General features: G+C 43.5%; 1 protein-coding gene across 1 annotated transcript in view; it reads right to left on the reverse strand.

Annotated features, from left to right (window-relative positions):
* Window positions 1-13,213, reverse strand: part of AGBL1 (AGBL carboxypeptidase 1) — a 789,011-nt gene that overhangs the window by 634,138 nt on the left and 141,660 nt on the right. Inside the window, exon 17 of the mRNA XM_047861651.1 lies at window positions 8,572-8,725. Coding sequence (XP_047717607.1) covers window positions 8,572-8,725 — 154 coding nt within the window. The remainder of the gene's footprint in view (window positions 1-8,571; window positions 8,726-13,213) is intronic.

Consider the following 13,213-nt stretch of genomic DNA (forward strand, 5'->3'; position numbering starts at 1 on the left):
GGCACTGTTCTAAGCCCTTTAAAATCTTTGGATTGCCCCAGGAAGAAGGTACTGGTTATGACTCACAATTTATAAATGGAGAAACCAAGGCACAGAATATTTAAGCACCCTTCCCAAGGTCAAGCTGATACATGGCAGAACCAAGATTACTACCCCCCCCCCACACACAGTGAGTCTGATTCTAGTCTAACTGCATAAAACCTCTTCTGTGTCAAGTTCTAGGTCACCTAACTTCCCCTCACCCTGGACTTCAGCTCCACATGACTGCCACAAAACTTTCTTCCAAAACAAGTCTGATCTTGTCATTTCTTCACATTTAATAACATCCTATGAGCCCATTATTGCCTTCAGGAGACACTTCCTAACATGAAAAATAAGGGCCTTAACCACTTAGCCCAAATCACCTTTCTCATCTATCATCATATCCCATAATCAACCTACAGTCCTGTAGTCCTAGTGCCCTGAGATTTCCAGAGCATTAGGTCCAGGCCCCCCAGCCTCTGCAAATGCTGTTTTTCTACTGGAGAAGATACTCCCCTATTTCTCTGCATGTGCCAGTCTGACTTCAAGATATAGATCAAATAGCACTCAAAATCAGTTTTATCACTATACAGTGGGCATAATTATTCTCTTCCTCAACTCCCAAGGGAACTATGAGGACCAAGTGATATTAAGTAAAAACTTTGAGGGGCGCCTGGGTGGCGCAGTCGGTTAAGCGTCCGACTTCAGCCAGGTCACGATCTCCCGGTCCATGAGTTCGAGCCCCGCGTCAGGCTCTGGGCTGATGGCTCAGAGCCTGGAGCCTGTTTCTGATTCTGTGTCTCCCTCTCTCTCTGCCCCTCCCCCGTTCATGCTCTGTCTCTCTCTGTCCCAAAAATAAATAAACGTTGAAAAAAAAATTTTTTTTTTAAAAAAGTAAAAACTTTGTAAGACCAAAGTACTTATGTGGTAGGGAATAGCAAAGCTATTCAACTATAAGGTTTTACAGTCTTCCCCACTCCCTCCAACTGGCCTTGGAAGGAGTAAGATTCATTCATAGTCTTCCTTTTCGTGGACTGATGAGGCAAACATGGGAAGCCTAAAAGAGATATTCAACCAGTCAAAATGCCATAGAGTTTTGAGGGTTTGTACTGAAAAAGGAGGGGTTACCTACTATTTATGTATGTGCAGACTGATAACAGTCAGAAAGAGGAGGACAACTTGTGGATGTTTGGATGTGTTTTATATATTCCCTGTCATGCCTTCTTAAGAGATATACAAATAGTTCTTCAAATGGTTTGGGGTTTCCTTTTTTTTTTTTTTTTTTTTTTTTTTTTTTTTTTTTTAAAGAAAAGCACTATGTGTGAGCCCTGGGAAGCTGTGGTGGTGGAGTGAGATCACCTCACATCCAGAGCCATACAAAGGTTACGCTCTGCCCTTTTAGGGTATGATAAATGCAGGGTGGAGGGGTTTCCAATTGCAAGTTTTTATTTTATTTTATTTTGCAATTCCAATTATTTAATTTTGCGAAAGAGAGCAGAGGCACTCGAGTAGGGGAGGGGCAGAGAGAGAGGGAGAGAGAATCCATGCTATCAGCCCAGAGCCCGACGCGGCACTCGATCCCACGAACCATTGAGATCATGACCTGAGCTGAAATCAAGAGTCAGATGCTTAACCAACTGAGCCACCCAGGCGCCACTTTAGGTTTCTGGCAGAGGTTTCTGTGAAAGCCATGTCAATATAAGACCACCATGCAGATGGGATTTAAATAGCTCCCGCCTGTGGGTGCAAGTCCCCCTTTGATCCCACCACACAGGCAAATGGTCTCTTGTCTCTGCTTGCAACGCACTTTGTTTATCCCCCTGTTCTGGTATACCTTGCTGTATCACAATGTCCTGTTAACATGACTTCCACATACACACACATACCTTCCCTGGAGAATGCGAATGCCTCAACAAGGATTAAATAATATTTACCTTCATATTCCTAATATCTTCCATGCTTCCTAGCCCTGGTTGCCTGGAGAGATGCAAATCCTAGGACAAGGAAAAGGCACAGCTCACTCTCTCCAATTCTAATTCCTCTTATTAAAAGTGTCCACAGAGAGAAGTCTTTATGTTCTTGTAGCCCCTTTGTTAGTTCTAATATTCGTCAGAAGTCCACGTTTTAAAGAAAAGGAAAATAAGAGGATTTCACCAGGCGACAAGGGGTCTGAGGTCTAGGGCCACCTCAGCCAGCGAGGGTCTCTAGACAGGTCCGGCCATGCCCCGAGCTTCAGTTCCTCAACTGAGGAATTGGGGCTCAATGATCTTTATGGATTTTTAAGCTCTAAAATTCAGGGCTCCCTTAGTAATAATGGGCCCTACATGCCTCTGGCAGGGGGCCGCGATGGGGGTGGAGGCCAAAAGTAAACAAATAAACAGAAAATTCTAGAAGTGAGAGGTGCTCACTTCACTAGAGTTTCTGTTTTCTTTGGACCACTTCTGTCGCTTCTCGATCTCCTCAGCAGAAAGCTCTGCTCTTCATTCCTGATCAGGTGTCTCCAGGACAGACAAAGGCAAAATGATTTGCAAAGAAGCCAAAAGGGGAATTCTGTAACTGTGTATTTTTCCACTCCATTCTAATTTAAAACCACTTACAAGTGACAACTCCCAACCTGAGGCAGGTGCCTCCTGGTAGCTCATTATACCCTGGGGACCCCATGTAAATCTTTTTTTCTGAGAACAGCTATTGTCTTCCAAGGAAAAGCTTTTAGCATAATGGCAGGCTGAATAGAACATTGCTTTTGTGAGAATATTTTTAAGAAAAAGAAAAAGAGAAAGGTATTCTTTAGTAACTACAAATGTAGCTTCCTGCCTCCCCCACCTCAGGCCTCCTGGAAAGAACTGTGTGTGAGCCCCTGTGGTAGAGTGATGTCACCTCACCTCCAGAGACATACAAAGGTTACGCTCTGCTCTTTTAGGGTATGATAAATGCAGGGTGGAGGTGTCTCCAATTGCAAAAATAGCAGGTCCACCCCCTCCCATCCACCTTTGTTGTCTCCTGACTTCTCACAAGTCAGTGAGTCAGGCGGTGACGAGTCACTTCAAGAATGAGAGTTTCTAATAAGAGAACGGCATTTTCCCTCAGAAGATGCCCACAAATTAATTCCTCCTCTCAGGTAACTCTTGAGAACAGTCAAGACAATATTGTTACAGGGGGAAATATGTCCAAAGGGAGAAAAATAATTGGCAATAAAGCCCCCGAAAAAAAATGAACTATCCATCACAGAGATGTAGCCCCCCAAACTAAAAAGGGACCCAACTTCCTCAGGACTGAAATGGGGATTTAGAATATGAGGTTATGGGGAACCTGTGGAGAAAATGGAAGTCAACAAAATGGCGGTGGGCTTTAATAAGCAGCATGTCCTGTCTGTGTGCCTTTCTGGAGAATATCCCAGGGAAGGGCAGATCCCTAAGGAGGGGGCCACCCTGGAACTCTGGGCTAGAGGCCTGGGGTCTCTTCGCTGAGCCACCACTTACCACCCTGGTGGGTGCAAGCTGGTTATTTACCTTTAGTGAGCCTTAACTTTGCTGTCTGCAATATGGGGAGAATGACAAGAGTCTGTGAGAGCACACTTAGCCCTTCTGCAAGAAGCAGAAAGGAGGCCTGGTTTAGGGGGATGGCTGAGCCTCAGAGACCCCAGAACCATTCTCCTCTCTGGGCTTCTCGCCCTCACACACTGGGGTTTGAGTAAACAATGACCTTCAGTTCATGGGGTGCCTGGGTGGCTCAGTCGGTTACACGTCTGACTGTTAGTCATGATCTCACAGTTCGTGAGTTCAAGCCCCACCTCGGGCTCTGCGCCTCTCTCTCTGCCCCTCCCCCATTTGTGCACACATTCATTCTCTTTCTCTCTCTCTCAAAATAAACATTAAAAAAACAAATGACCTTCAGTTCAAATCCAAAAAGCAAACAACACACACACACACACACACACACCCCATCCCTGATAAGCACATAAACTTAAGAAAATATGAGTTCTCAACTCTCTACTTAGAAGTTGCATATTCCGAGCATCTACTAAAGTACCTATTAACACTTAACGTATTAAAGATTTAACCATGCAAAGTATAATCATGCCAGAACACCATTAGCCAATAGAGCCTAGTCCCAGAAAGCACTAGAAATGACTTCCTGGATCAACCTTGCCTTCCAAACCTATCCCCAGACCTGCTCAGGTGATGCCTTCTGCTCCAAACTGATGGAGCCCCCACTCCATTCTCCTGGACACTGTTCACTCCTCACTCACACTCTGCTCTCCAAATCCCAAAGGTCTGGGGTTCCTTTGACATCTGGAATCCTTCCAGTCAGGAAGGGCCTGGACCTGCTAATTCCCAGATACCTCATCCACCAGGAGCCTAAACCTAGAATGAGCTGTATGTCCTTTTGTAATGGCTCCTTTGATCGTCAGTTTCTCATCAAGCCTGTCTCCTCCGTAATGATTTCAGGGACAATCTCTCAGAGAACCACCCTGCTCATTGTCCCACTGAAAAGGGCAGACAGTGATTTTGCTCTTGGAGCTCTGCCAGCATTTTGGCTCTGAGGGCTCAGATCTCAAAGTGTAAAGTGAGTCTCTCTGGGGACCACTGTCAGCACCCATCCTCAATTCTCCAGACACCCATAAAAGATCCACCAGGGAAACTGGGCTACCACTAAGCTGAAAATATAGTTATCAAGAAAAAAAGGCTAATTATATCCAGGAAAATACCTTTTTATTTATTTCTAAAAATTTTTCTTAATGTTTTTATATATTTTTGAGAGAGAGAGAGAGAGATAGAACATGAGTGGGGGGAAAGGGCAGAGAGAGAGAGACAGACAGAATCTGAAGTAGGCTCCAGGCTCTGGGCTGTCAGCACAGAGCCCAACGTGGGACTCGAACTGATGAACGCGAGATCATGACCTGAGCTGAAGTCGGACGCTTAACTGACTGAGCCACCCAGGTGCCCCTATTTTTTTTTTTAATTTTTTAATGTTTATTTATTTTTGAGAGACAGAGAGAGCACAGCAGGGGAGGGGCAGGGAGAGAGGAAGACAGAATCCAAAGCAGGCTCCAGGCTCCCAGCTGTCAGCACAGAGCCCAACATGGGGCTCGAACCCATAAACCATGAGCTCATCACCTGGGCTGAAGTCGGACACTTAACTGACTGAGCCAACCAGGAGCCCTGGAAAATATCTTTTTTAAAAAAATGCTTTCGAAATATACATCAAATCACATTATCCTTCTAGGAGACTCTCTGGAGCCCAGACCCCTGGAAGGAGTAAAATTAATCAATAAATTGTCCTTGATAATCTCTAGTCCGGGACTTTTGGACCAGGGAACCAGTCTCAAGCAAGGGACCTACCTTCTCCCTGGGCCCCAGAGCCACGCTGTTACGTCTTAGGTTTCTGAAAGAAGACCAAAGTGATAACCCTACACAGAGGAAAGAACATGTTCCAGGGCACAAAATACCTCCTTATGAGGAGTGAGGGTCAGCCACTGCACTAGAAACTGGCCAAATCCCAGCTAGATACTCTGAAACTGGCCTGGCCCCGGAGAGGGAGGAAGAGGGTGAGACCATTCAAATTCACCTGGATGGAGGCCTGCAGGCAGGAGAGCCTTGAGCTCCTTTGCTATTTTCTCATTCTAAAACAATGCATCACATTTTGTGGTTGAAAGGAAGTTAAGTGGTTTTATTACTGATTTACAGACATGGTTAATTGCAATTTAGAGGGTAGGTGGTATTTATATTGTGCTGGATATTTCCTTTCTCAGAAACACAACATGGCATGTATCTGTATATATGTATCGCAACCTGCTGAGAAAATTGCCTCTTCTGCAGCCCAGAATCCGTAGCCCATAGTCTGAGACTATTCCCAGCACTGCAGCCCAGCCACGCAATCTCCACTCTGTACGGGGATCTGAGGAGTCTGAATCTTCTCCCCCCACCCCCACCCTCGCCTTCCTGCCACAGCATCTGAAACATCCACCATGGAAAGGCTTACACTGAGTTGAGAAAGCAAAATGAAATTCACCGTGAGCCGGAAGAGGGTAATACATCTAGTTGTGGTCCACTCAGTGTGACTTGCTTTAACAATTAAGCTGGCTTCTAATAATGTGAGGACACAAGACAGCGAGGAGGGAAAGTTCTGCTTTTGAGTGCAACCTGAATGTAATGCTGAACACCTGCTTGAATGACAGTGTTCAGACATCTGTTGGGTATATGGACTCTGCAATCAGAGTAACAGAATCAGAAACCAGGCACCACCATGGACCAGGGTAGTTAACTCCCCTTAGCCCCATTTACCTCATCTGTAAAATGGATGACTTCAACCACCATCACAAAAGATACCAACCAGCTGCATCGTCTATACAAATAAGACTCCGTACGGGCACCTGGGTGGCTCAGCTGGTTAAACATTCGACTTTGGCTCCGGTCATGATCTCGCGGTTCATGAGTTCAAGCCCCACATCAGGCTCTGTGCTGACAGCTCAGAGCCTGGAGCCTACTTCGGATTCTGTGTCTCCCTCTCTCTCTGACCCTCCCCCCTCCATCTCTCAAAAATGAATAAACTTCAAAAAAAATTTTTTAAGAAAAATAAAAAGATAAAGACTCTGCACTACCAAAGTAGTTACAACTCATCTTTCATGACTTGGCAATAGAAGATGCTAGCATGGTCAGGACACTAGCCTCTGTCACATTTTTGCTGATGACCTCAGATTAGTCCCAGGCCTGGCTCCAGAATTTGTAGGGCCCGCAAAATGAAAATGCAGACCCCCATGTTCAAAACCTTTTTAAGACTTGAAACGAAGTCCATGGCCCTTCTAAGCATGGGCTCTGAGCTACTGTGCAGCCGGCACACCTATGAAGAATAGCTCTCATTAGTCTTTTCTCATCGAGCACAGCCCTGGCTTCCTCAGGGTCCAGCTCGAGGACTGTCACTTGCAAGTTTATCGTGTCAAAAGGAAAGTGAACAGCATGCTTTCCACCATCACATGGGTCTTCCCCATGCCTGCCTGGCTACCTCTTGAGATGAACAACAGCTGACATATCAGCACATGTTGAAGAGAGAAAACTGTAATGACACACGAGAGAATGCACTTAGGATCTCTAATCTTACGCCGCAGACAGAAACCAGCCTCCTTTGATTCATATAAAGGTGCCTAAAGGTGCTTTAAGATTTCTTTTTTTTTTTTAACTGAACTATTTCAGAGTGTCAAATTATTCACGGACCTTTGCTGTGTCTCCAGTCCTCTCCTTAAAGCAGGAATGATCTTTCTAGTTATGACACCAACCAAAGCACCTGTGTCAGCATATGAAAAACTGAGAGAACAGAGGCAATCCATCCCATAATCGGACATTGGGTCCTGCCCAGCTCCTATTTAGAAACTGACACTTCAGAACACAGGCTCACATAAATCCACTTTCTTACATAAATTATTGTTTGGCCAAGGTTGCACTAGAAAAACTGCCGTCTCTAACTTCCAAGAACGGCTCACATGCGAGCGGAGGACTCCATGACTGTTACAGAAACTGCTCTTAAATTCATAAAACACGTAAGAGAAGTTTTTGGGAAATCCCTTATTATTCATGAAAGCCTTTTAGGGCTTCATTAATTCAGATGGGATAATCAGTTGTTGATTAGCCAGGTTGTTAAGCATCCATTGTCAGATGTTGATGGGGTGTGAGAAATTACATTTTGCATCCACCAAAGAGTCACCTGAACACAGTTAGCACTTCATCAGGTAAGGTTGCATCTTCTGGGGATAAATTGGCCAGATTTGTACTCCCCAGTCTTTTCTTTCATCTCGCAAGGTTTTCTGTATTGCAAAGCCCTCCTCATTCTGTTTGGTGGTTTATCTTGTCTATCTAAGGTCTAAAATATGTCAACTTTGAAAGCTAATTGGTTACAGGTAAGTCAGATTTGTGGTCAGGGCTCTAATGTTACAGGGGCACTTTGTGTGTGTGTGTGTGTGTGTGTGTGTGTGTGTGTGTGTGTATGTGTGTGTGTGTGTGTGTGTGTCTGTGTGTGTCCGTGTGTGTGTGCGTGCGTGCACATCTGCATGTGTTGGTTTGGTCTGACGGTTCTTGGCTAGAGCCTCTTCCATATTGTCAGCCCTTCAGATCCAAATGGTGTTCAAGTCCTCAAGAGGATTCTTCAGCAAGGGCTCCATCCACTTCCTTCCTTCCCGGCCCTTGTCTGGCCGTGGGAGCAGTATAAAGGCAGTGAGCATGGGGAGGACAGGCCCTGGATTCAAGGTTGGAAAATGTGACTCCAGTCCTGGTTCTGTTTTAGGAGAGGAAGTGACTGTCACCAGTAAACTGTTCTCAATTCCAGCAAGACTTCATCTCCCTGACAATTTTCAGTTTACTTTTTTCTCCCTTTAACAACAGAGCAACATTAACATTTATTCTTTGTGCTGTGCCAAGAGTTGGAAATGCATTTCTATAAACATAAACTGGTCCTCAGACCTTATGGAGCTTCTGATCTGAGGGACAGGAAGCTTCCAAGGCTGTGAGGACACCCCATAATCACCAAATCTTCAAAGGAGGTTGTTTGTTTTTTACTCACGGAACTGTTCCAGGTGGTCAGCACTATCGGACTCGGGCATGGCTGTGATGGTCACCAATGGACATGAATTCCCTCCCAGAGTCTGGCAGAGAACATCCTGGCGGAAGTATACTTGCTTGGGGTTCACGCTTTTTTCCAGGATGTCAAGGTGAGTCTGGAGCAGAGACGAGGCAGAAGTGATTGTTATTCATGAAATATTTTTGACAACCACAATAGAAAACAGCAGCAAAGCTTATATTCATGTAACTCCCTATAGGCTGGAAGTACTTTTGTTCAATTAATGTGCCCGATATTGGGCATTAAGTGATTAAAAAGGGGGCTATTCCTACTAGCTAGGAGTTCAGGGAAGCTGAACAGGAAACAGTTTCTCCACATGTCTGCACCAAGGATATCTGTTTCCGAGTGGTACCAAAAGCAAGAGGGCAGGGCAGACAGCAAGCCTCTCATCACTAAGGCATATAAAGAATGTAGCCGCCACGAAAATAGAGCACACCCAGGGCACTATGAGACAGAGAGCTGCAGCGGCACAAGGAACATAAAGAGCATTGTGACCCATCAAAGGACAGTACAAAGCACAATCCAGGGTGGAATTCGAGGTGAAGAGAACAATGACCCAGTAGTGATTAATTTTCCCTACCCTACCTTCCCATTCAAACACTCATTTAAAACACAGAAAGACACAGAAATGGAATAGTCATTGAAACTAAGACTCTTGGTCAACAATCTTTAAGACCTCTGACCATATTTTCGCCAGCTCGAACTGTGGGACTAATCAGAAAGAGGTGAAGAGACTTCCTCCCATCCACACAACGTATCCTGACAACGGCGACATAGTAACCTCAGTAACCAGAGGGAGAAGCTGTCCCCTTCAGCACAAGACCATCAGTGTACAAAAATTATCCTTCCAGCTGAAAAGCTCAAGTTTTCACCACAATCAAGTTGGCATCAGGGCCAAGGAGAAACTGCCCACTTTGTTCTTTTGAGAAATAACAAAAGAACATGATAATAACATGAAACAAATATGAATCCCTACCTTCCGCAGCAAAAGGGACTTTGCAGATATATTAAGGATTAAGTTCTACTTGAGATACAGATTTTCTACTGCATTATTCAGCTAGGGCCAATCTAATCACAAATACTTAAAAGCAGGGAACTTCTCCCATCTGCAGAAAGCCAGAGACAGCAGCACGAGGACTCAGGCTGTCATTGCTGGCTTTGAAGATGGAGGAAGCGGGTCAAAAGCCAAGGAACATGATGTCCTCAAAGAGCTAGAAAAGGATTCTTCTCCAAGAGCCTCCAGAAGGAACATAACCCCAACACCTTGATTTTGTCCTAGTGAGACCCATGTTGAACTTCTAACCTAAGAGCTATAAAGCAAAATAAAACAAAAGCTTATTATTTGAGCCACCAAGTTTGGGACAATTTCTTAGAGTAGCAACAGAAAATTAACACACAAATAAAGAAGAAAAAAACTTGTCTAAATTAAGTAAAAATTTTAGCATCTGCGTAAAAGTAGACTAAAACCTATTGTACCCCATTGAAATATCTGAGTTGCAAGGAGAAAGAAAAAGTCCAAAGGAAAGAAAAGATTACCAGATGACTCAGTATGACCTTTCCTCTAGCCTCAGGAATAGCTGAAAATGTGACCCTGAGTCATACTTTCTTTACAACTGAAACCCCAAATCATCTACCTCCACATAGCCTACTGACTTTATTATCCCCTGTCTGCCTCAACATAACTTTACTAGTCTAGGAAAGTCTTGCCCAGGAAAATATAAATCACAAATAAATTTATTGTTCATTCCAGGAACATCTCATCAACTCTTCAACAGAAAGCAACAACTGATTCTTTGATTCAAGATGGAGACCCTGTCCTCATGATTCTTGCCTTACAGTGTCCCCCAATCTTAAACCACTGTGTCATGATCTTTACCCAATGCTAATCAAGCCCCCACATTTAAAAAAAAATCTTTATTTATTTGAGAAAGAGTGCATATGCACACACCAAGTGGGGGAAGGGCAGAGAGAGAGGGAGAGAGAGAATCCCAAGCAGGCTCCATGCTGTCAGTGAAGAGCCCTAAGCAGGGCTCTAATCTACAAATGTGAGATTATGACCTGAGCCAAAATCAAGAGCCGGCACTCAACCAATTGAGCCACTCAGGTGCCCCTGAATAACCTTCTTTTAATAAGATTTAAAGACTTAATAAACATCTCACCTTTTCCCTACCCCTTTTGAGATATTATCAAGACCTTGTCACATTCTTCCTTGTGAAGTATATTATTTTTCTCTCGCTGCTATAACAAATTGCCACAAATTTAGTGGGCTAAGGCAACACAAATTTATTGCCTTATAGTTCTGGAGGTCAGAAGTCCAAAATGGACCTTACTGGGCATAAGTCAAGGTGTTGGGAGAATTACACTCCTTCTGGAGGCTCTAGAGGATAATTCATTTCCTTGCCTTTACCAGAATCTAGAGGTCACCTGTGTTCCTTGCCTCATGGTGCCTTCCTCCATCTCCAAAGCCAGGGATCCATAATTCCCACCTCTGCTTTCATGGTCACATCCCCTCCTCTGACCCTGACTTTCTGTCTCATTCCGTCATGTTTAAGGACCCTTGTGATTACACTGGACCCAACCTGATAATCTAGGACAATCTCCCCATCTCAAGACCCTTAACTCAATTACACCTGCAAAATCTCTTGTACTCCATAAAGTAACATCATCACAAGTTTCAGGGATTGAGATGAGAACAGTCAGTTGGGGTGGGGGGAGCCATTATTCTGCCCAACACACAAAGGGAAGCAATAAACTCAGATTTTTCTTAGAAACATGTTGCTCTGGTGATATTTCTGGGACCAGAATTTGACACAGTATTAAGTAAAAGAATTAGAAGGAGCATGTCCAGCCCAGATTCAAGAGAAGAATTCAACTGAGGCCCATGTACCCAACCAAACCTTTGTACTTCATTCTTGTGATTGTTCATTGAGTAAAGAGTACCAGGTATTTTTGAGATGCCCTGAGCTGTTGACAGGGAGACAGTCACACCCCCAGAGGAGACAAGGTAAGTAACAAAGTGTACATACACAAACACATGTAAACCAAAAGGTCTATGCAGATAGCTAGGTATGAACATGGAAGAAACCCTAGGGTTGATGGTTTTCCTAGGCTATGATCAGCTTCATCTCTCAAGACCACACATGTCCCTAGTTAAGAGTGACTAGGGCAAAAGAAGCCATGCCTGGAGTCTAGAGACCTTCACTGAGCCCTTTCTGTGTATGTTGTGTGGTTGTTTGTGTCCTTCTCAAGGATGAGTCAGCTTGGCTCTGGTAAAGCCTAGTCTTGTGTGTTTGCCAATCTAACTAAAATCAACACCACTGCACCTTATTGAGAAGAATGGGGGGTTGCACCCTACAATAAAGATTATTTTTAAGTAGTAGGCATGTGCATTTGTGTGTGTGTGTGTGTGTGTGTGTGTGTGTGTGTGTAGATAAACCTATAAATGTACATAAATGTACATGCAAAAAATTATCCTCAGGTCTTACTTCCTTCTGCAACACTAGATGCCAGAGGAAAAGGATTACTGCTTAGTGTTTGACAGTAGAAAGGATTGTTACCCAGTGAACCTACAACCAGCCAAGTGTTTGCTCACGTGCATATGTGGTACATTCACATGTGCAAAAGCTCGAAAGCACATCACCTTATCTTTCCTGAAAATAATAACTGGAAGACATACCGTCCCAAAATCAAACTAAGAAACGATATAATAGGACAGTCCAGTTACACAAGGCTTGAGTCTACACAACAATTGAAATATGGTTACTACGTAATACAAACATAAAAGACAAATATAATAATACAAATATAAAATAATAATACAATTACATGAAGCAAATATAAATATAATACAAATGTAAATATATACAAATATAATAATGCCACCATAAAAATAATTATATAGGGAGAAAATACAGATTATCAAATCTTAATATCATCTGATTCTAAAATGAAATTAAAAAGAGATGTGCAAGGGAAGAATTAAGTAAAACAAAATATGAACTTTTTAAACTTTCATACACAGTGATATTATATAATCTTTAAAAATGGAAAGGTAATATATCGAGATGACTAACAGGGTAGGCTCTTGCGTCAAACTGCCTAGGATCAAATTTGGGCTGTGGGTTCTGGAAAAGTTATGTAAATTCTGTATTAGCCTCTTTGTGACTCAGTTTTCTCATCTTTCAAATGTGTATAAAAATACCCACCTCAACCAGTGGTTGCTACTTAACCATATGCTGTATGTGAAAAGTGCCTGTCATATAGGAAACACTCAATTTTACTTGTTATTTTTGATAGAGAAGTAAAAGTTCAAATATGTTTTTATTATTAATTTATTGGTCTATTTTTTTTAATTTGAGGAAGAGAGCATGTGAGCAGGGGAGGGAGAAAGAGGGAGGGAGGGGGAGAGGGAGAGAGAGAGAGAGGGAGAGAGAGAGAGAGAGAGAATAGGCTCCATGCTCAACACAGAGCCCAAAGTAAGGCTTGATACCATGACCCTGGGATCATGACCTGAGCCAAATTCAAGAGTCAGACGCTCAACCAACTGAGTCACCCAGACAGCCCCAAATATGTTTAAGAACAAAAA

Source organism: Prionailurus viverrinus, chromosome B3 (genome assembly GCF_022837055.1).
Source record: "Prionailurus viverrinus isolate Anna chromosome B3, UM_Priviv_1.0, whole genome shotgun sequence".
Lineage (NCBI taxonomy): Eukaryota > Metazoa > Chordata > Mammalia > Carnivora > Felidae > Prionailurus > Prionailurus viverrinus.